The sequence below is a fragment of the Camellia sinensis genome, chromosome 7 (genome assembly GCF_055761805.1).
Source record: "Camellia sinensis isolate YWXY chromosome 7, ASM5576180v1, whole genome shotgun sequence".
Classification (NCBI taxonomy): domain Eukaryota; kingdom Viridiplantae; phylum Streptophyta; class Magnoliopsida; order Ericales; family Theaceae; genus Camellia; species Camellia sinensis.
In genome coordinates this window covers 36,122,448-36,145,059 of record NC_138967.1, presented here as the reverse complement: position 1 = coordinate 36,145,059, position 22,612 = coordinate 36,122,448, and the positions used below count along the sequence as shown (strand labels likewise).

Sequence of the window (22,612 nt, the reverse complement as noted above, 5' to 3'; positions counted from 1 at the left end):
TATTATTATTATTATTATTATTATTATTATTTTACTTTTTTTGGTGTAATCGACGAAAGTCAATTGTTAATTGTTAGATTAGTACTTGTGGAAATTAACCTCTCCATTCTTACAAAGCACCAAGTGCTTTTCTACTGATCTAACTCCCCTAAGAGAAGTAAAACTCATGACCTTCCCTTTAGGATTAAACCCCTTAAGAAAGTCATGATCGCCAATTAGATTAGGCCGAATTCATTTAACTTGTCTCTATAGTTTTTTTTTTTTTTTTTTGACAACTCAGGGTGTTCGGGTCAACTTGCGCGCACCTCGACTAATCCCTAGGGGACCAATCCCACCGTCCACTAGCGGGGAGTCCATTTAAAGCCAGAGCAAAGCTCTGTATGGACTGTCCGAACACAAGAGTTGATAGCACCTAAGAGGTTTTGAACCTAAGACCTAGAGAGGAGCAAACTCCTAAGTCCCAAACCTCCACCACTAGGCCAATCCTTAGGGGTTTATAAATGCACTTATCGGTTTGGAAAATGCTAGAGGTCCCAAATTTTCTACCAAATAAATGACCAAATGTCTCACATGGGTGTGGGGTCCACAAACTTGCGGACCCCACACCCATGTGAGACATTTGGTCATTTGTTTGGTAGAAAATTTGGTGTCCCTAGCATTACCCTATGGGTTTTGTTTGGGAGCCAAACATTTATATGGCATTTTATAAAATAAATTAAAAAGAGACCCAAAAAAAAAGAAGAGATATTTACCAATAAATCCTTTCTCACAAACAAGTACCCCAATTAGTCCCAAGTTTTTTCTGTTGATCTGTTAAGTCCTATTAGTGGAGAGTTTTTTTCCGTGTGGTCCTATTTTTTATTTTGGTAGTATATGATGTGACATTTTAAAAAAAATTAAAAACTCATTAATATATTTTTTTTCAAACGTGATATGTGACACTCCAAGGTGACGGGTATGATGTGACATTTTAAAAAAAAAATAATGTACTTTTTTCAAATGTGACACTCTAACATGACGGGTCGGGTAATGAGTGGGGATAGTGGTCCGTGTGTCACGTGCAATGCATCAACCTACAAAGCAAAAATTATAAAAAGCCTTAGTGTACTTTTATGTTGTGTGTCACCCAACCATGCGTATAACATGGCAAGTTTTAAGCATACACTAAATAAAAACCTTACATAAAATAGTTCATGATTAACCCAATGGCACTCGTGTCTTTTTCATAATAGAGAGGACCAAATGGTTCACAAAAAAAGAAGTGAGACTAAATGGAACACAAGATCGAAATTTAGGATTTATGGGTAACTTTCCAAAAAAAAAATATATATTAATTCCCAAACAAGTGACTCTAGCTTGTTCAGTAATATTTATATATACAATTTTCGGTTAATTATATTTTTCATCTCTAAAAGTATAATTCTTGTGTTATTTTTGTCATTAATATTTAAATTGTGTCAATTAATTCTTAATATATAAAAATGTTTCGAATTAATCTCAATATTTAAATATCAATCAGATTCGTGTTTTATAATTCGTTTATTGTCCAAGACGAAGACGAAGCAAGTTGGGAATTCCATGTTTATTTGTAAGGAAATGCTATTGGGATGCACACCATATATCTTATCCTAAAATGTATAATTTTGTTATAAAATTTTGTAACATCAATTAATAAATGTGTAATCACATCATATATGAGGATAATAAAAAAATTTAACAAAAAAAAAAAAATCATAACCAAATTATAAATTTTTGCAGCAATAATTAAAAAATTTTGAGAATTTAATTACGTCAATTTAAGATTAGATTACATATTTTATAATAGTATACATATGGCATGCAATCCTGAAGGGTGCACACTATTTCCACGTGGCTGTCAAATTTATCAATGATACAAAAGTAATTATTTTGAGGAAAACACTATGATACACAATCCTCAAATATATATTTTATAATTAAAAAAGAAAATGATATAATTTTATACTTTCTAAGTTATAACTAAATAAAAAAAATAAAAAAGTCATAACCAAATACAACATGAGGTATAACTAAACATTTCATGAATCATAATTAAAATAATGTCATAACTAAATAACAAAATTGATTATAACTAAAGAAAAAAAATGGCATAACTAAATATGCATATGATACAATTTTTTCAAGAGTATGTATATTAAAATTTCCCTTATTTTGATGTATGATAAAAAAATGATTATTGCCTTTTGGATTTGATAGTGAAATAAATCTAACCATTGGTTGCTAATTAGTAAAGGGAAATGCTATTGTCTACGCTCGTAAAAGGGTGCATATTATATATATATATCTTAATTTGTAAAATTTTACAAAATATATAATTTTGTTATAAATTGACATAATAAAAAATATTGTAAATAAGTCATAAATTTTTAGAATATCAACCACAATTTTAAATATCTTGACATATTAATTTGTGGCGAGATTATGCTTTTTGTAATTGGTATTATGAAATTTTATAGTAAAATTACATATTTTTATGATAGGATACATATAATATGCACCCCTAAAAAATACATAACCATAAGATTTCCAGCCAAGATATGAAAATAAGATGTTTTTGTAAAAAATGAGCTGGTATTCAATAGTTTTCAAAATCAGATCTTTCATCATGTAGTTCAAGAATTCACTTATATTTTAATTTTCCATCGTTGTTGTGATCGATTGAATTGCAAAAAGTCTCGTGCCAGTTGCTTGAGGTTGTTTTTAGAAGGTTTGATAAAAGAAATATAAAAAGAAAAAGAAATACAATTTCATTTTTTATTTAGTTATTATGAAATACGGAATGGAAAAGAAAGTGAAAGAAAAATATAATCTCACTTTTTATTTTTTGAGTTCACGTAAGTTCTTTTCTTTTTCAATTTTTTTACTTAACCAAACATAACTTAGAATCAATTCTTTTTCATTTCTTTTTATTTCTTTTTTCATTTTTATTTTCCTTATCAAATTCTCAAACTAAACACGTCCCAATCATCTTTGTGTCAATGGAGGAAGACCAAGACCATGACGAGGAGGATGGCGATGATTAGGGTAAAATAGATCATTAGTTCATGTAATTAAGCATTCTGTAGTTTTAATTTGAAAAATTTAATCTTTACATTTTTAATTTTGTTAATTTTGTTGTAATATGATCTTAAGTCATGTGCTATTAACATTTGAAACAGAAAAAAAAAAAAAAAAAAAAGTTTATGTTTGAAAAAATTTAATCCCCACACTTTGTTTTAAATTTTATTTTGGTTCCTCTAATTTTACACATAATTTTTTTCTATCCAAAATGTTAACAACATATGATGGAGGGATCATATTGCAACAAAACTGAAAGTGTAACAACTAAATTATTTAAATTAAAATTACTGAGACTAAAGTGACACTTCGCTTAAATTACAAAAACATATGATTAAATAATTTATCCTAAAATAATTTTGGAAAAAGTAATCAACTTTTAATGGCTCACATTTCACTAATTTTAAATTTACACTGCACTTTCGAGATAAATTTTCATAATTGATGACATTTTGGATATACAAGGTAAAAAGAAGACTAGCATGATGGACTTGAAAAATATCATGTATAATGACTCTGAATTTTACTTTAAAAATAAGATGAATAGTGTAGATTTAAAATTGATAGAATATTTGTCGCACTTAAAATAATTATGGTTCATAAATACACTTTATATTGTTTTATTGACTTAACTCGTTCAATAATATTTATATATGCAGTTTTAAATTAATCATATTTTTGATCTTTAAAATATAAGTGTTATGTCATTTTAATTCACAGTGTGCATAATAATGGAGGAAGACCACGACGACCAAGACCAAGACCAAGAGGGAGATGAAGATGAAGACCACTCCACGTTTATTTGCATGTGACATGCAGCCGTCGGCTTTATCTATGATACAAAATTAATTGTTTTGATGTATCATAAAAGGGAAACATTTTGGTCCACACCTTTCCAAGGTATAGATCGTGCGTATTTTATTATATATTTTTATGATGTGTTATGTATTTTTGTAATAAATATTATATATTTTTTTAGTAAAAGTTATAATAATTTGTGATTGAAAAATAAAATTATGTAATTTTGTGGTAATGTTACGTATTTCGTTGTATTATTATACATTTTGTAGTTAGAAATGTTAGAATAAAAAATATATATAATATTATTACAAAAATACAGAACACTGTCACAAAATGAAGAATTTCATTTTTTTCAATTACAAATTGTCATAACTCTTATAAAAAAAAATGTAATATTTGCCATAAAAATACAAACACACACTACAAAAATATGTAACAAGGCATAGTATTTCCCATCATAAATAAATGATTATCAACCATTGGATTTGAAAGTGAAATAAATCTATCTCTATCTGTAGAAAATTTGAAGAAAAAGATAGATCTATGGATTTAAGCTTGTAGATCTCAAATCTGAGTTGGAATGAACATATGCGATAGAGAGAGGGAAGATATGGAGCTCGAGATAGAGAACGAAGTTTCTTCGACGATAAGAGAGCGTTCCATCGAGCATTGTATTTGCAAAAGTGAAAAAACGAATGTGCATTTGCATATGGGGGAGATTTGTAATTTCCTATTATTTGGTCCCTAAATGCCAATAATGTATTCTCAACCAAATTTATCGGTGCAAAAAAATGACGTAAATATTGCCCAAGTGCAAAAGCGAGAATATCAATAGTCATTTTTGAAATCTTATAAGTAATTTATAATAAGTTTAAATTTGTCCCCAAAACATTACTTTTAGGGATAGTTTCTAAATATTAGTCTCTAAAACATTAATTTCATGTAGTCTATGCACTTTATAACTAAAAAAAAATCATATTTTTCAGTCATAATTCAAGGGAAAAAAAAAAAGTCATAATAAAAAACAACATGAGGAACAACTAAACATCTCATGAGTTATAATTAAAATAATACCATAACTAAAGTAGAAAATTGATTATAACTAAAGAAGAAAATGACACAACTAAAGATACATATAATACAATCTTTTCAAGAATATGTATATTAAAATTTCCGTTATTTTGATGTATGATAAATAAATAGTTATTGGCCTTTGGATTGAAAGTGAAATAAATCTAACCATTGGTTGCTAATTATTAAAGGGAAATGATATGGTCTGCACCCTATGCACCGTAAATATGTACCTTATTTTGTAAAATTTCACAAAATTTATAATCTCTTTAAAATTGGCATAATAAAAAAAAATTGTAATTAAGTCACAAATTTTTGCAACATCAACTACAAAATTTTAAATATTTTGTGTGGGAATGTATTTTTAGGGTCGTGCCATATGGCTGAGGTGCTGCCAAGGTGCCACGTGGACGAGCCAAATTGCCGAGATGATTGTGATATTGCCGAGATATGGTGTGGTAATACCGAAATTCGAGATATTTGGATAGAGGATAAGAGTCCTAAATAAGTGATGCACTTAGTTCGGATAAGGATGAAGTTCTTGAGTAGTTCATCCATATCTAACTAAGAGTCCGAGATGAGCATTGTGCTTGAATCCTATGAAATGAGACTTCTAAGGGACGAGGGCACTATTGGCTATAAAAGTAAGCACCCCTATGAGTCTAACATATGCTTTAATTGAGAGTTGTGTCACTTGTTTGATATCTTTGAGAGATAAGTTAACTGACTTGATTGTCGGAGTGCCCCCAGGTGGATAAACCAATGCAGTATTTCTTACTCTCTTGTGTACAGGTGTTCGGCTTAATCTATTTTGTCGTGTGCTCTCTAGCTAAATTCCCTAGATCTCGACAGGAGATTTATTTGGTTGTGTAGTCAAAAACCAACACCCACAATTTGGCACCTTCTGTGAGAACTTAGTATGAAATAGATGGCCAATACTAGACAATAGGTGAAAGCCGAGGACAACATACACAATGAAGAAGAGAAGTACGTAGATCCAAACGCTAAAGGAGGAAACATTGATGAAGAAGTGCAAGAAGTGAATCTTGAGGTAACCAATGCTATAAGGGGTCGTAATGGCTCGAAAAGAAGCAGTCGAGAAGAATATTACAACGAGAGCGACTACTAGGTATGGAAAGAAAGGTGCCTGAGAAAAGACGATGAGCTAAAGGACTTGGCGAACAAGTTGACGGACCTACGGACTGTGGTCAACTTCATGATACGAAGCAAGGTGATGCAGTCGGCATTACCTTTACCAGAAATGCCGACTCCAACAGGAAATGCCTACGCCCAGAAGGAATGATTGGTTGTAGTGCCAACCACCCAACAACATGAAAAGAGACCTAGGAATTCGCATCTGTGATCACAGAACGTCAGGCGGACAGAATCACGGCGGGAAAAGTCTTAGAGAACCCCGAAGACTAAAGTAACCCAGATTAGGGGATCTTGGCAGGTCAACGAGCAGGGCCTCTGCTTTGACGACATAATAGACGTGGAGAAGTCCAAAAGGATACATCCCAACACAGGTAGTAGTGCACTGAAGAGACTGAAATCGGCCGATAACTGAGCTCCTGGACGGACGAAGAAATGATTGAGAGACTACCTCTAAAGAAAGAGGCAGGACGCCGAGATCACATCCATCGCCTAATCGAGGACACCATTCTTGATGGAGTTGGCAACGTTCAAGGCACCAAAGAGATTCAGCATACCGAGATTCCAAATCTATGATGGTAAGTTAGACCCAAATTTCTATGTTAGTTTGTATTTAAATGCAATGTCTCTGTGGAGTGGGAATGAGCAATTACTATGCAAGGTGTTTCCTTCGACATTCGGAGAGATAGCATCGGACTGGTTCCACAAATTACCAAAGAGATGTATCAAGAGTTGTGACGGCCTGGCCGAAATATTTGTGGCCAGATTTGTTACGAACAAATTGCAGCCATTAAAGGTAGATTCCCTATTGTGTTTGAAGATTAGCGATGGCGAAAGCTTTACGGCTTACGCCAAGAGGTACTACGAAGTTTACAATAGTATCCTGACTTCTAACTAGGAACTTACCGTCGCGTTTTTCAAAAACGACTTAGAGGATGATTGCCTGCTTCGGCAATCCCTTGCAAAAACCCTCCCAAAGATCATGGAGGACCTCATGGCAAGAATTGAGAAGTACGCAAGGGTAGAGGAAGTCAAGAAAACAAAGAAGACCAGTACAGTGAAGTAGGAGAAGAGAAACGGCTCACCAAGGCACAGCCGAGAAAATACCGGCGCCGACAAGCCAAAACCAAGATTAAAGGCTATGCAGGCCATAAGCATGGTTTTCAAGATCACCATTTACAGGGTCTTGGAAAGGATCAGAAATCAGCAATACTTTAGAGCACCGCAGAAGATCCCAGGAAAGTAAATAGGCCGGAACCCCAGGAAGAATTGTACCTACCATGACGAGAACAGGCACATGACACAGGGGCACCAAGCTCTGAAACAATACCTAGAGGATCGAGTCCGATATGGACACCTAAAAGACTTGGTAGACGAAGCAAAGACACAAGAGGAACATGCGATGGTGGCTCAAGCACCGGTAGTAGCACCACCACCCCCGCCACCATAAGTAGATGGACCACAGGTCATCAACGCGGTCCACACAAAGGTTAATGTGAACCAGATCCGAGAAAAGACACAGAGGGTAAGGCATTTGCAGCATGTCTACCGGGTCCAATAGAAGAAGCCTCAGATGAAGGGACATCGGGGGTCGATGATCTCGTTCACAGAAGAAAACCTAGATATGGTACAGCATCCACACAACGATACACTAGTAATGACACTGAAGATCCAAGATTGCCATGTAAGGCATATATTGATCAATCAAGATAGCTCTTGTGACATCAGGTATGTCAGATGTTACAAGGAGCTTGGATTTCACAAAGACGATTTGGAGCAATTTGATAGCCCTATGGTTAGATTTAATTGGACCCCGACGTGGCCACTAAGAACCGCAAACCTGGAGATTCAGGCAGGAACCAAGACGGTAACCATAAAGTTCACCATGATAGACACCGATTCCCCATATAACATCATCACGGGGAGACCTTGGTTGTACGCTATGAGGGTTATTTCCTCAACTCTGCACCAACTGTTGTGGTTTCCAATCGAGTTTGGGATTAAGGAGGTAAGAGGAGACCAAGTGCAAGCAAAAAATTACTCCCTAGCAGCAATAAAGTACACCTGCAATGTTAGAGAAGTGGAGATGACAGAGGTAGAAGATGAAGACCCAGAGGTCTTGGATGATGTTGGCAAAGAACCCACCGACAAGAGCTAGAAGCCTTTGAAGAAGGTTTTAGTACAGGAAGGGGATGAAGAAGGATTCTTCATTCTCGGCTTGGGCTTAACTGAGGAAGAAGAAAGAAAATTTGAGACTTTCTTGAGAGAACATAGAGGTGTTTTCTTAGACACTGTATGAGATGCCGGGGATCAGCCCCGAGGTCACTTGCCACAAATAATGTCAATAGGGCGGCCAAACCTATGATCTAGAGAACCAGGCGACCAACCTTGGTCCATGTACAAGCAGTTGAGGAGGACGTAGAGAAGCTCCTGGAGGCACATCCAATTCGAGAAATGAACTACCCAACTTGGCTGTCCAACACAGTGATAGTAAAGAAGAAAAATGGCAAGTGAAGGGTTTGCGTGGACTGCACAAACCTGAATAAGGCTTGCTCGAAGGACTATTTCCCTTTACCAATGATAGACCATCTTGTGGATGCCATATCTGGGCATGAAAGGATAAGTTTTCTTAATGGATATATAGGCTATCACTAGATAACCATGTATGTATGAGATGAGGAGAAGATGACATTCATCACCCCGAAAGGACTTTACTGCTACATAGTGATGTCCTTTGTACTGAAGAATGTAGGGGCAACGTATCAGAGGCTAGTGACGAAGACGCTCAAACATTTGATTGGAAAGACCATGGAAGTCTACATAGACGACATGGTTACGACAAATAAAGAACCCGCAGATCATCTAACCAATCTTAAGGAGGTTTTTGATATCTTGAAGGCATATTGGCCTCATCTAAGTGCCTCTAAGTGTGCTTTTGGAGTAGGATCTGGTAAGTTCCTAGGATACCTGGTGACTAAGAAAGGAATTGAGGCAAGTCCTGATCAAATCAAGGCTATCCTTGATCTGAAGAGCCCGACGACAGCAAAAGAGGTCTAAGTTTTGATTGGCAAAGCAGCTACACTGAATAGATTCATTAGCTGAAGTTTGGACAAGTGCAGGCCATCTTTCATCTGCTCAAGAAAGCCACAGATTTTCTATAAAGGGATGCATGTGAAGTCACCATGGCCGACTTGAAGAGGTATCTGACAACCCTACCAGTACTGTCAAGTTCAGTTCCAATAGAGGAACTATATTTGTATTTGGCAGTCTCGGACCATGTTGTCAGTGCCGTAATTGTCCAAGAAAAAAGAAGGAAAGCAGAAAATGGTGTATTATGTAAGCAAAAACCTTGCAGGCGCAAAGATGAGGTACCTACCTTTGGAAAAACTGACACTCGCACTGTTAGTAGCATAAAAGAAACTGAACCGTTACTTCTAAGGTCGCAAGATTGTGGTATTCACGGAACACCCACTGAAGTCTCTACTATAACATAGAGACTTGATAGGAAAAATAACACGATGGACTGTATTTTTAGGTCAATACGACATAGAATATAGACCAAAGACGACAATCAAAGGTCAGTTTTTGGCCGACTTTGTTGCTGAGTTCACACCAAGCACAAGTTCGAAGCCAAGACCTGTGACCCTTAGCCTAGGGTGCGTAGAAAAACTAGAGGAGATGCAGCTAGCACCACAGAACCCCACACCAGCAGGATAGAAGAAAGATCAAGAGAAACTGAAGCCTTGTGACATCTACATCTGTAAGTCCTTCTACCTCTTTGTTGATAGTAGTTCAAACCGACAAGGAGTGGGGGTAGGAGTGGTGCTAGTCTCACCAGATAGACAAATGATAAAGTAATCAATCCAACTGGGGTTTAAGGCCTCAAATAATGAAGCTGAATACGAGGCACTGATTGCCGGATTGAAACTAGTAGCAGCAGTGGAAGCTGATGAAATGGTAGTCTACTGTGACTCCCAACTCATCGTGAATCAAGCAACTAGAGAATATGCTGCTTGAGATGAGAGGATGGTGGTCTATGTCAGACAGGTTATCAAATTGTTAGCCCAATTCCAAAAATGTCAACTACAGTAGCTCTGCTGAGAAAACAACAACCATGCAGATGCATGGCCAACCTTGCCTGTGCCATAAAATCAATCACACCAAGAACAATCATGGTGGACTATCTGTTAGGCCCAAGCGTGGAACCTCTGATAACAAAATACGAGGCAATATGCATAAGGTTGGGCCCAAGCTGGATGGATGTCCTGGTCAAGGTCATCAGAGATGGTAAGCTGCCAGAAGACAAAATGGAGACACACAAGATCAGATTCAAGTCGACTAAATTCTGCTTATCAGTAGAAGGCCAACTATATAGAAGGTCCTTCACTGGACCCTTACTATAATGTGTGCATCCTTTCTAGGTGGAAGACTTTTTATATGAGATCCACGAAAAAGTCTGTTGAAGCCATGAAGGGGGCAGATCTCTCACAGACAAGCCATATCACATGGGTATTTAGTGGCCCTACATGCAAAAGGATGTCGAAGCATATGTTAGGAAATACGAGAAGTGTCAATCGTTTGCACCCTTGATACATTAGCCAATTGGAGACCTGAACCTAGTATCTAGTCCTTGGCCATTTGCCCAGTGGGGCATGGATCTGATTGGGCAATTGCCCAAGGTAACTGGACAGAGAAAGTTCTTACTAATAGCCATGGACTACTTCACGAAGTGGGTGGAGGTTGAACCTTTGGCCAAAATTTGAGACGTGGACGTGAGGAATTTCCTCTAGAAGAACATCATTACCAAATTCAAGATCCCAAGAGCCATTATGGTAGCCAATGACACCCAGTTTGACAACAAGTTAATCATGAACTTCTGCCCAAACTACAAGATCAAGAACTACTACTCAACTCCCAGCTTCCCTCAAAGCAATGGCCAAGCCGAGACCTCTAATAAGACCATCTTGGATGGAATAAAGAAGAGATTGGAAGCTACCAAGGGTAAGTAGGTGAAGGACTTGCCTAATGTTCTATGGGCATATCACACTACGCTGAGTAGATCTACTGAAGAATCACTATTTGTCATGGCTTATAGCACCGAGGCTGTTATACCATTTGAGATCGGCATTCCTAGAGTCAGAACTCAGGGAGTAGAGAAAGGGACAAATGAGGCAATCATTGCCCGAGATCTAGACTTGATTAAAGAAAGCAACAATTCGGCTTGGGGCATACCAACAGAGACTTGCCAAGCAATACAACAAGAAGGTAAACCCCATGGAGTTCAAAATTGGGAACCGCGTCCTAAGGAAGGTGCTTGGAAACAAAAAAGATCCTAGGGAGGGTACGCTTGACCCAAACTGGGAAGGACTTTACAGAATCATCTCGGTCGTCGGCAACAAACATATTGGTTAATAATGATGGCAAAGAATTGCCAAGACCAAGGAACACCAGCAATCTGAATTCTTTTATCATTAATTTTTCTTCTTTTCTATGTAATTTAGATGACTTTCAGCTGAAGTATTGATTAATAAAATATTAGTTCGATTTTATTTTTTACAAAATATTGTTGAAATTCATAACTGTTAGATAAGACAGAAAAGTCTTAAGATGATATTCCTAGTATAAACAAGACGAATAACTTAGACTTGCCATGATGACAGAGTAGAACTAAGTAAAAGAGTTGTTTCACTGAGAAACAAGGCGAAACCAGTCGTGATTTGGCTAGCTTGTACGAAAAGTCGAGGTAGATAGTACTCTTGGTGCACTAAGGTTAAGCCTTAAGTGTTTTGTTTAGGAGAGCTAAACACGATGACCATGGTCATGGATGTCTAAGCCAGACTTAAGAAAGATTCAGACGATGTATCTTTAATGTGAACCTAAGTGATACTTAGATTCACATTAGGGGGCAGAGAGCATAAATGAGTCAATTGAATGTGACACTTGTAAAATTTTTAGAAATTTTGTTATGAGGTGAAGTTATCCGAGGTGTTTGATAACAGTTATATCTGAGATGATTATCCGAGATGATTATCCAAGATATTATACTTAGAAGATTCTTGAAAAGAGGTAGTGCATAAAGATATCAAATATATACAAAGCAGTATGAAAAATAGCAAGTGTCCAACACCTAGTCAAAAGCAGACTTGGAATTCATAAACGAAGAACTTGTTCCAGTACATTAGAAGTCACTTCGACCTAGCAAACAAAAGAAAAGTACAACTAAAAGAAAGGAGAAAATCCTAAGTACTAGATGTAGGAGCAGCATTCTCAGGTTGTTCCACCTCAGCATTTGGTGGTGTGTCGGCCTGGGTGGACAGAGCAGTAGCCTTCTCAACCTTAGTATCAGGTGCAATTTCCTCATCGATTTCTCATGAACTCTCTTCCAAGCTTCTGCCAACAGTAGTGATCTCGGTATCATAGGTGGCCTTGCTCGCAAAGGTGCTTTTGGAGATCTCGCCCTCTTCTACTCCAGTCAGGTTCAGGACCTGATCATTCAAAGTTGGGGACTTGGCCCTAGCAACAGCAACAGCAACAGCAACAACATCAGCATCAACTTCTTCTTTCTCTTTCCCTTCCTCCTTAGGTTGGACAAGAGAATGAGGAATGGGTACTTCAAGTTGGCTGAGATCCCTGAGTAGAGAATCCTTGGGGATAAAGAGCCTCTCCAAGGCCGCAGTCCAGCCAAGATAATTGTCTTGGTTATAGGCTTGGCTAGCTTGCTTCTGGGATTGCACCTTTACATCTGCTTGGCCCTCAACGTAGGCTTTTTCATCGGCGGCCTTGATCTCAACCTCTTTTGTTTCGAAGGCCTCCTTTAGCTTGTTCTCGACATCAGCAGCCCTCTTTTCAACGACCCTGGCAACACCCTCGGAGGCTCTGACAGCAACTTCGGCGTTGTGATCGGCAGCCTTGGTTGCAATGACCTTGTCTATTTGGCTTTTGATTCTAGATTCGGCCTTGTTGAGTTGAGAAAGGAAGTTGGCAGCTTCTTAGGTCTTCTTGGTTAAGTCCTTTTTCATCAACTTGGCCTTGACCGCGTAAGAGTGGGCATATTGAATGGCTTACAAGGAAAGAAATAAATTAGCAATATTTTGTTAAGAATGGAAGACAAAATTTGAAAAGAAAGACAAGGGAATTTACCAGAATAGAATGCCTCATTATCAGTGAAAAATTCTTGTATTGATTGTAGTCAGTGATCTGCTCTATGTCGGCTGGCAGATGAAGGCCCGTGGTCAATGCGGCACCAACTTCAACGTCTTTGATGGTGCTATCACCGACTTTCAGAAGTCGGTCACCCACTCGAATCATCAGGGCAAAATGCCTCATCATCAAAGCAAAATTCTTGAATTGATTGTAGTCACCGATCTGCTCTATGTCAGCTGACAGAAGAAGGTTCGTGGTTAATGCGGCACCAGCTTCAACGTCTTTGATGGCACTGTCATTAACTTTCAGAAGTCGGTCACCCATCCGGATCTTGGAGAGCCAGGCATCCTTGAGAAGAACATTCATCTCTCCCCTAGGTCCAACAAACTTCAACTTCTTCGCAGGTGGGACATCAGCGGATTCAACTAAGGCTGGCCTCTTCTCGGCCTCGACCAACTTCGAGATTGGCACGGTGTCCTCAGGGTCCTTCTCCTCATCAAAAGGAATGGTTGTGGGTTTGGCCTTTCTCTTGGCCTTCTTCAGCCTATTAGGTTTTTAAACTGATTGAAATGAATGGGTGGATTGGATTGTGATGACGTCAAATAATCCGGCGAGAAATTCATCGGCAATTGTTGGTTTACGACCCATCTCCTCTGAGGTAGCGGCAATGGTCACTCCAGTACCAAGTTTGAATGTAGGGAGAGCGAGGGGTGGGTTAGCAGGATCATATGTCGGTGTCGTCGGTACCTCGGCGCTTTTTGCTACGCGTCCTTCTAGCCGGAATGTTTATAGGTCAGCGACGACGTTGGCGTTGAGTTGGCGGAATGTGCAGAGATGGAGCTGAAGTTGAAGGCTGGTTTACTAGATCAGAAGTGAAAGCCTGATCAGTGCGCAGAGAAGACGTTGCTGGTGGAGTTGTTGCCGAAGAAGGAGTTCTACTCCTGGATGGAATGTTGGGTAGTGGGGACTGGTCCGTTGGCATGTAGTTGAGCAAAATGGGGGCCTTATGGTCCTTGATGGCAGTTCTAGAAACCAGACGAGGTTCCGTCATTTGATATAGGACATACAGAAGGACTTGGTTGGCTGAGGACGCTCTGCAAAAGTAAGAGAGAACATCAAAATTGGATTAAGTATGTGAAGCAATGTTAAAAGTGTGTGGTTTGGATGACTAGGTGCTTATCCTCATCTTTTCTAAAGATCCTTCTGCGCAAGGAAAAGAGGTAAAGATCATCATCTGGTGTAAACTCCGAGTTGCCGGAGACAATGAAATAGTCTTCTCTAGCACCCTTGTTATAGTCTAGAAGGTCAGCTATCAACTTGCATGTAGTTGACCAAGGTTTGAGGTTGTAGGTGTAGCTGTTGGAGGATTTAAGGCTACACATGGTGTAGTAGTACTTAATGTTAGGAAGGGTGAGCCCAGCATTGTGATGGCGGCATAACTCGGCTATGCCGTTAACGACCCTAAATGTGTTTATGACTAGTTACATAGGGTTGAGTTTGTAGAAGCGCATCACCTCTTTAAAAAGGATATGAAAGGGGAATCTGATTCCACCCTCGATGATTGACACCACGGGGAATGGCATGTAATCGTCCCCAGGCATGATAGAATCGTTCTCACCGGCTAACTTAATATGAACATCGACAGGAATGTTAAACGTCTGGAAAAAGTATTCTAATTTGCTAGGGGAATCCAACCTCCATTTGAACATCCCTATTACCTTGGCTAAGTGTGTGAAGACCTTTGTGATTTGGGCCCTAGGGAATTCTAGTTTGAAGACTGGTGATCCTGTGAAGGTTCTACGAGGCCGATGTTTGAAGACTCTGGTGATCCTATGAAGGTTCTACGAGGCTGATGTTTTCAGTTTTCCTACAGTTCTAGCAAATCCCAAATCCTAAAGCTACGTATATGCAAAAGCAGCATAGTTGAACAAAGAATTGGATAGAGGAATTTGAAAATTGTAAGGAAAATGGATTCAGAATATGAATAGGGAAAATAGACTTAAAACACAAGATTCAAGAATGTATGTACAAGATCAAAATACATGGATGTACACAAGATATGGAGAACAATACAGGGGACAAGAATTCAGAAAATGCCACAAAATGTACAAATAGTGTGCAATAAATAGTGAAGGCATGCTCAAGAACGTGAAAGAACAAGGAGAAATAGATTGAAAATAAAAAGACTGAGAAACTTATAGATTGTGAGCAGAAGAATGAATGTCGGAATCGTGTTCGCTGGAGTCAGACGGTGCCTTTAATCCGAACGGAACGATTGAATGCTTGTTGGAGGTGATAAACAGATGGTTGCAGAAATCTTCAAAGGTTGTTAATGGAGGTCTAGAGAGAGAGGCTTTGAGAAGAGAGAGAAAATGGTAAAGGTAGATATAAAGAGATAGAGAGAGGGAGAAACAATTTTGATAGAATTCAAAAGGACAGCAAAACCCTAATTTAACTGCCTAGGAAGACGTGCCAATGCTGACATCAGGTGAAGTGGGACAGAATTAATACGACGCGCTTGATGCGCGATGAGTACGAACCAGTTGGGTGATGACACGTAGATGAAACGGTTGGGGTGATTATGGCATGACAACTTATGCACAATTGGGGTTCTCGATATTCTTGAACTAGCAGGTGATAACCTCGGCTAGTAGTATGATCTTGGTTGAGATGTTAATCTTGGATAAAAGGACATATTGGTTCTTGGATCTTGATGAGTGGACATTTGAGTCATGGTTTCTTGACGCTGACGAGTTATGATCCCGGTTGGAGGAGCATCTCTAGGATGTTGTTTAACCGACATGTTGGAAGAGGTGTTGGCTGAGGTGCCACGTAGACGAGCCAGATTGCCGAGATGATTGTGGTATTGCTGAGATATGGTGCGGTAATACCAAAATCCGATATATTTGGATAGAGGACAAGAGTCCTAAATAAGTGATGCTCTTAGTTAGGATAAGGATAATATTCTTGAGTAGTTTATCCATATCTAACTAAGAATCTGAGATAAGTATTGTGCTTGAGTCATATGAAGTGAGACTTTAGGCGACGAGGGCACTATTGGTTATAAAAGTAAGGCATCCTCGTGGGTCTAAGATACACTTTAATTGAGAATTGTGTTATTTGTTTGATATCTTTAAGAGATAAGTTAACTGACTTGATCGTCAAAGTGCCCCCGGATGGACGAGCCACCGCGGTATTTCTCACTCTCTTGTGTGGAGGTGTTTGGCTTAATCTATTATGTCGGGTACTCTCTAGCTAAGTTCCCTAAATCTCAGCAGGAGATCTGTTTGGTTGTGAGGTCAAAAATTAACACCCACATTTTGATATATCAATTTCTGATGAGATTGTGTATTTTGTGGTTGATATTACAAAATTTTATAATAAAATTACATATTTTTATGATAGGATACATATGATATGTACCCCTAAAGAATACACACCATAAGATTTCCAGCCAAGTTATGAAAATAAGATGTTTTTGTAAAAAAATGAGCTGATATTCAATAGTTTTCAAAATCAGAAGATGGTTTTGAAGATGGTTTTAAAAATGGTTTTAAAAATGGTTTTGAAGATGATATTCATGTAGTTCAAGAATTCACTAAGATTTTACTTTTCCATTGTTGTCGCGATCGATTGAATTGAAAAAGTCTTGTGCTAGTTACTTGAGGTTGTTTGATGATGGAGTTGTAGACACCCCATTTTTGACCGACCTTAAGACTCAGACGTCACCAGTTGAGTGCTCGGTGATATTGCATATTGTGCTCGTTCAGAAGTTTCAGAGTCCCGGCTACAAGCCTTGCCTCTAGACTTCTGGACTCTTTCGTGCCTTGCCTCGGTTTACGAACCAGGCTTGATTTTCTCTGTTTTCTCTTCCAAAAGGGAGAGAGAGGTCTCGTAGATCATCTCTCAGTGGCCGCAGGCTACATTTCGTGGTCGTAGGCCATTTTTCCCATTTGGAGCCCGGTTTCCGGTTTTTCGGAGCCGACGGCCGTATGCCTCGGTTCGGGACCACCTAACCACCTCCGTTTGCTCCAGTTTTTGGTATACACCTTATTTCCTCCCTTTTGAGGAACACTGTCGCCCGAGAGACCAACTTCGTGGTCGAACGCCACCTCCGGTGCTTAACAGTCCATTTTCGGGGCCCCGGGCCGCGCGTTTCGGTCCCCCGAACCTCCGTTTTGGTTCATTTTTGGTGGAGACCTTATTTTCATTGATAGGAAGCTTGTAGGAGGGTGGGAGGCCAGAAATTGTTCTAAAAAACCAACTTTATTTCTTCATCGCTCTCCGACGCCCGTTTTCCTCACTTAAAAGCCAATGTTGACCACCCCGGGGCCACTTTCTTGAACCCTAGACCTCATATTTGTGTTGTGCACACCTGGGAGGCCACCAATATTTGGTGGCCACCAATATTTGGTGGCCAACCAGTAATTGTGCCTGACCCTTTTGAACCCCTCTAAAAAATGGTCTTTTCTCTCTCCTGGTTCACTTTTTCTGGGTTTTGACCACATAATTGTGTTGTGCACACATGGGAGACCACCTTTTTGAGGTGACCGACCAGTAATTGTGTTTGACCTTTTTGACCCTTGGTCGCCCGGCCATGGGAGGTGGTCGCCCGGCCCCCTGAACCTTCTGAACCTAGCCGGCCATGACCCTCTCACCTGGTTCCTTACAGCTGCACCCTCTGTTTCCCCCCAGATCCTGTATCCGAGGAGGGGTCTTTTGGGGGGCAAATTTGAATTTGATTTTCCCCCCCTTTTCCTCCATTCCTTTGCCTAAATAACCAGCACCCCCAGCTACATTTTAGAGGGTTACAAAATTTTGTTTTGGAGCTCTTGCATTAAATCTCCCTCTTTCTCTATTCCAACCCTCAAAACGCCTTAAGTTCTATACCATTTACCCTACACCTCATAGCACAAGGCCTCCATCCCTCATTCCAGCAACTTGAGGCTGCTTTCCAGAGCTGAAGTGCTCCCAAAACTGGTCCAAGAGCTGCTGGTCCATTGGTCTACAAGGGTGAGTCCCATTTTCCCTCTTTCTTGCCTTGTTTTGCTTTCTATCTAAGCCATACTTGCTAGCATTTTTGGGCTCTGACTCAAACTGTAAGTAGTCATATTTTGTGATCATCTCCATGTTTTATTAAGGGTCATTCTCTGTTTGAGGTCCCCTCCTTACCCTTTGTGTTTAAACTCTCTTTTAGGCCAATTTTTGCATAGTATTTTAGGCCTATTTTTGAGTTGTTTTGGACTCGGTCATAAACTGTAAAATAACTTTTTTTGAGGCTCTCTTCAACATTGTTGAAGGGCTCTCCTCTGTTTGAGGTCTCCTGCTATCACTTGCTTCTTTATCTCTCTTTTATGCCAATTTTTGCATAGTATTTTAGGCATATTTTTGAGCTGTTTTGGACCTTGATATAAACTGTGAAATATCGTTTTTTGAGCCCCTCTTCAACATTGTTGAAGGGATCTCCTCTGTTTGAGAACAGCAGCTGCCACTTGTCTCTTTACCTCTCTTTTAGGCCTTTTCTTGCATGATAGTTTGGCCTTATTAGTGATTATTTTCGTGGCTTGATGTAAACTGTAAAGTGCCCTTTTTTGAGCCCCTCTTAAACTTTATTGAAGGGGTCTTTGCCATTCGGGGCCAGATGTTGTCCCTTTGTGTTTAATCTCTATTTTAGGGCCATTTTTGCATGATAGATTAGCCCTATTTGCATTCATTTTTTAGGCTTGTTATAAACTGGAAATATGCATGTTTTGGGACTTTATTGCATCTGTATTCATGCTTCATGATCAAATAACGCATGCTTTGTATAGCTGTAAGTCATTCCATGTGCCTAGTTTCGAATTTTGGGGTTCATTCCATGCATCGGGTGCCTTTTTTCCATGTTTCGGGGCTGTTTAGCATCATATTTCAGTGCTGGAATTATATGCTTGTATGCCACATTTCATGCCTTGCCATGCTTTGGGTAGAGTGGCATTTGATGCCTTAGGCTTGGTCCTCGATTTGCGTGCATGTGTGCACGCATTTCGAGTGTTTCATTTTCATCTCATGGCTACTGATGTGAGTGTGGCTAAGGTCCACTCATGTTGGTGTAAGTCCATTGTGCATTGTGTATGCCATTTCATTTCATAGCATTGCGTATGCTAGGTTGTATGTTAGAGCATTGTGTATGCCTTGTTGCATCGTGCATTGTGTATGCCATTTCATAGCATTGTGCATGCTAGGTTGTATATTAGTTGCATTCATGCATGTCATGCATATTGCATTGTGTTTGGGGTAGGAGTTAGCCCGAGCATGGGAAACGAGGGACGTTTCGTACTTTGAGTGACGGAACGTGTCTCAATTCCCAGTCACCGACACTCCGGATTATCCATGAGGGAGTTTAGGTCTTGTTGTGTTTATATATGTATTCATTTCATATTGAGTCGTGCAATTCAACTCCTCGGCCATCATGCATCGATATGCGTGATTGGTGGCACGAGGATCGAGGACTACACTCCCCGAAGAGTGGTCATACACATATATGTGAAAATACTTTGCCATGCCCCTTTGTTGCTCTCTGTTGCAGCAAATCAGAAATCAGCAGCCTTCCGGAGCTTGGCACGCATTCCAAGAACAATTGCAAACAGAGGCAAACCGGGGCATCACAAGGGATTTTCTGACAAAGGCAACCCGAGCATGCATCATTCATCATCCGGAGCAGAGTTGAGGCAGTCCCTGGCTTGCATGCCAATTTATTGCTTTCCTAATTTAATTTGTTAATTAATTAGAGTTTTGTACATATTTGGACTGTAATTATTCATTTGGGATTGTATATTATTTATTCGGACCCTCTGCGCGAGGGCACAACTGTAATAAGTGTGCATGTGTGTGATGTATGTCTTCCAACCCCACGTCTTTCTCCCTTTTATTTACCCGCTTATGATGGTTAGATTAGGGCATGTTTCAATTAGCATACAGTATGATAGCATGTTTGCATTCATTCATCTATTTTGCATGCACCGGGCTCGGCGCATCATACTAGCTGCATTGTATTTTCAATTCCAAGTTGAATACATGTTAGCTGTAGCATTTCATATGCCATGTTTAGAATAGACGAGCCTGCTATAGTTGCATTTTTGCATGTGTTGCATTAGGCATTTCTGTATAGTTAGGACCATGTATGGATTTCTAATTAGCTTCTATTTTGGCTTGGAGTACTCGGTAAGTTTTATGCTTTAGCATCCTTGCATGTGTGTGAGTGACTGCCATGATAGCATGCTTACCATGAGGCTAATTGTTTACGTGATATAACTGCCTGAGTGCCTGTGGGTAAAGGTTGGATTATTTGGATTGGAACAATTCATTCACTGTGAGTTTTAAGCCCACTAGATAGTGGCAAAATCATGTTTTTCTAAGCCCACCCGAGAGTGGCAAATCCACGTCTTAGCCTACTTGCGGGTAGCACCATCAAACCACTTTCAAAAATAAACACGAAATGTTTTGTTCCAATTCAGACGATCCAGTCTATACTTGTATGCTGTGCGCATCACATAGTAAATCTAGGCTAATAACCGGAATAAAAACGCATAAAGTTTTCAAAACTAGATATCATGTTTAGTAGAGACCGATCTTTGATCGGGTGAGCAGGGGTGCTCACGAAGTGACCTTCCCCAATCGTACCCAAGTTCCCGAGCCGAGGCAACTTTGGTGACGGACTCGTGGCCTTAGGCAACGAGTCAGGGTTTCCTAAATTTCTCCAAAATAAAACATTTAGGTAGTGACTCTGTATCTGGCAAAGCAGTCAATGTTTGGCACTTCTTTCAAAATCTATTTTCTCAAAAACGATTTGCCGGATTTGGACTCTTTGGTTCAGATTAAGAACCGTGACAATTTGAGAGTCCTGAACTGTAGTGAGCCCAAATGAACAAAACGGGACTCACCCTCTCGGGGCGTTCGGGGACGTCTACAGTTTCTGGCGACTCCACTGGGGAGTTTGGAGAACTTGACTCGAACTCATGATATCTTGTTTTGATTACACTTATGTGTTTCTTTGCATTGCATGTGCATTGGTGCGCCTAGGACACTGTGTTTGCCATCCACTATTCCTGAACAGTTTGCCGGAGGCTTGTCTTGTCAAGGCATGACCATAAGGCTAACCGGTTATGGGCTCTGCCAGTATGGGAACACAAACCCCGGTTTTACCGGGGCACCCTTTTTGACCATTCGACCTAGTACATATTCGGATCCATAGTGACCATTCCAAACTAGGACAGGTTGCTTACCCGATATAGGTTTTTTGAAACCGCTGCGTGCGTAGTGAAACCCTAGCTCCTGACAAAATAGGACAGGGAAACCCTCCCCCAACATAGGGGTGTTTTGGCTCTCAATTATCTGTTATGTGCTGTCAGAGTGTGTCTCTACAGGGATTGCATGTATCAGTTTGAGAGTTTGGGGCATTAGGCCTGCGGGCATCAGTTAGTGTTTGAGAATCAGTTATCTGCGGGTATCAGACTCAGTCTTTGGGGATAGTGATTCAGGAATAATGATCAGTGATTGAGGACAGCGTGTGTTCAGCTTACTGACTGTGTGTTGTTATGCCCGGCTGTGTGTTGTGCATTTACTTTAAGCTGTTATGCTGTCCATTTATCTGTTTATTTATTTCCTTATTGCTTTATTTATCTTTTTACTAGGGCAGTTTTAGCACAATTGCATCCGACCAAGTAGATATTCCCCAAGCACTCTGGACAAGAGGTCGCCGACTCAATCGATCCGAGGATCTGGTTGACGAACAACCAGTGTTTTACTCTCTACCTCCAGTTATCAGACGGAGGCCAAGAAAACGCAGTGTATCCGAGCAGAGGTTGCCAGAGCAGTGGATCACCCCATCAGTGGACAGTCAGATTGAGATCCCGATTGTTGCTATAGAAATAGACCTGCCAATAGTTCAGACAAATCAGGGCAGTATGGCGGTACCGACAGGAGTTGAGGAAATGATGTGTCAGATGCAAGAGGCCATGAGAGCCATGCAGCAGGACGCTGTTCGCCGGGATGAGTTTGGCAAACAACAGGCCGAGATCATGGCCCAGCAAGCAGAATTAATTACCAGGCTGCAACAACAAAACGGAGCATCTGCTTCACACCCGGTCCCTCCCCCACCGGGAATCCCAGTACCCGATGAGGCACAAAATGTCCAGGCAGATACGGACATACCAACAGGGCATGCTCCGCCCCCAATTCTGCCCCAGCTATCTAAGGCACCTACGCCTGTCAATTAACCGGACTCTCCCTTCGAGTTCGAGGTAGACCATACAGCACTGAAATTGAGCAAGCTCGAGAAGCTATTCAAAAAATCCCAGGGGGTAAAGGCTAT

General features: G+C 39.8%; 1 protein-coding gene across 1 annotated transcript; it reads left to right on the top strand.

The window, feature by feature from the left end:
* The first annotated feature begins 7,744 nt into the window (after window positions 1-7,744).
* LOC145795734 (uncharacterized) lies at window positions 7,745-8,278 on the top strand. Its single transcript, XM_082880610.1, has one exon. It carries the CDS (start codon window positions 7,745-7,747, stop codon window positions 8,276-8,278), a length of 534 nt encoding a protein of 177 aa, XP_082736736.1.
* Window positions 8,279-22,612: the final 14,334 nt, after the last annotated feature.

Bases quoted from the DNA above. Each gene is read 5' to 3' on its own strand.
- LOC145795734 (XM_082880610.1), top strand. From the start codon at position 7,745: ATGGTACAGCATCCACACAACGATACACTAGTAATGACACTGAAGATC.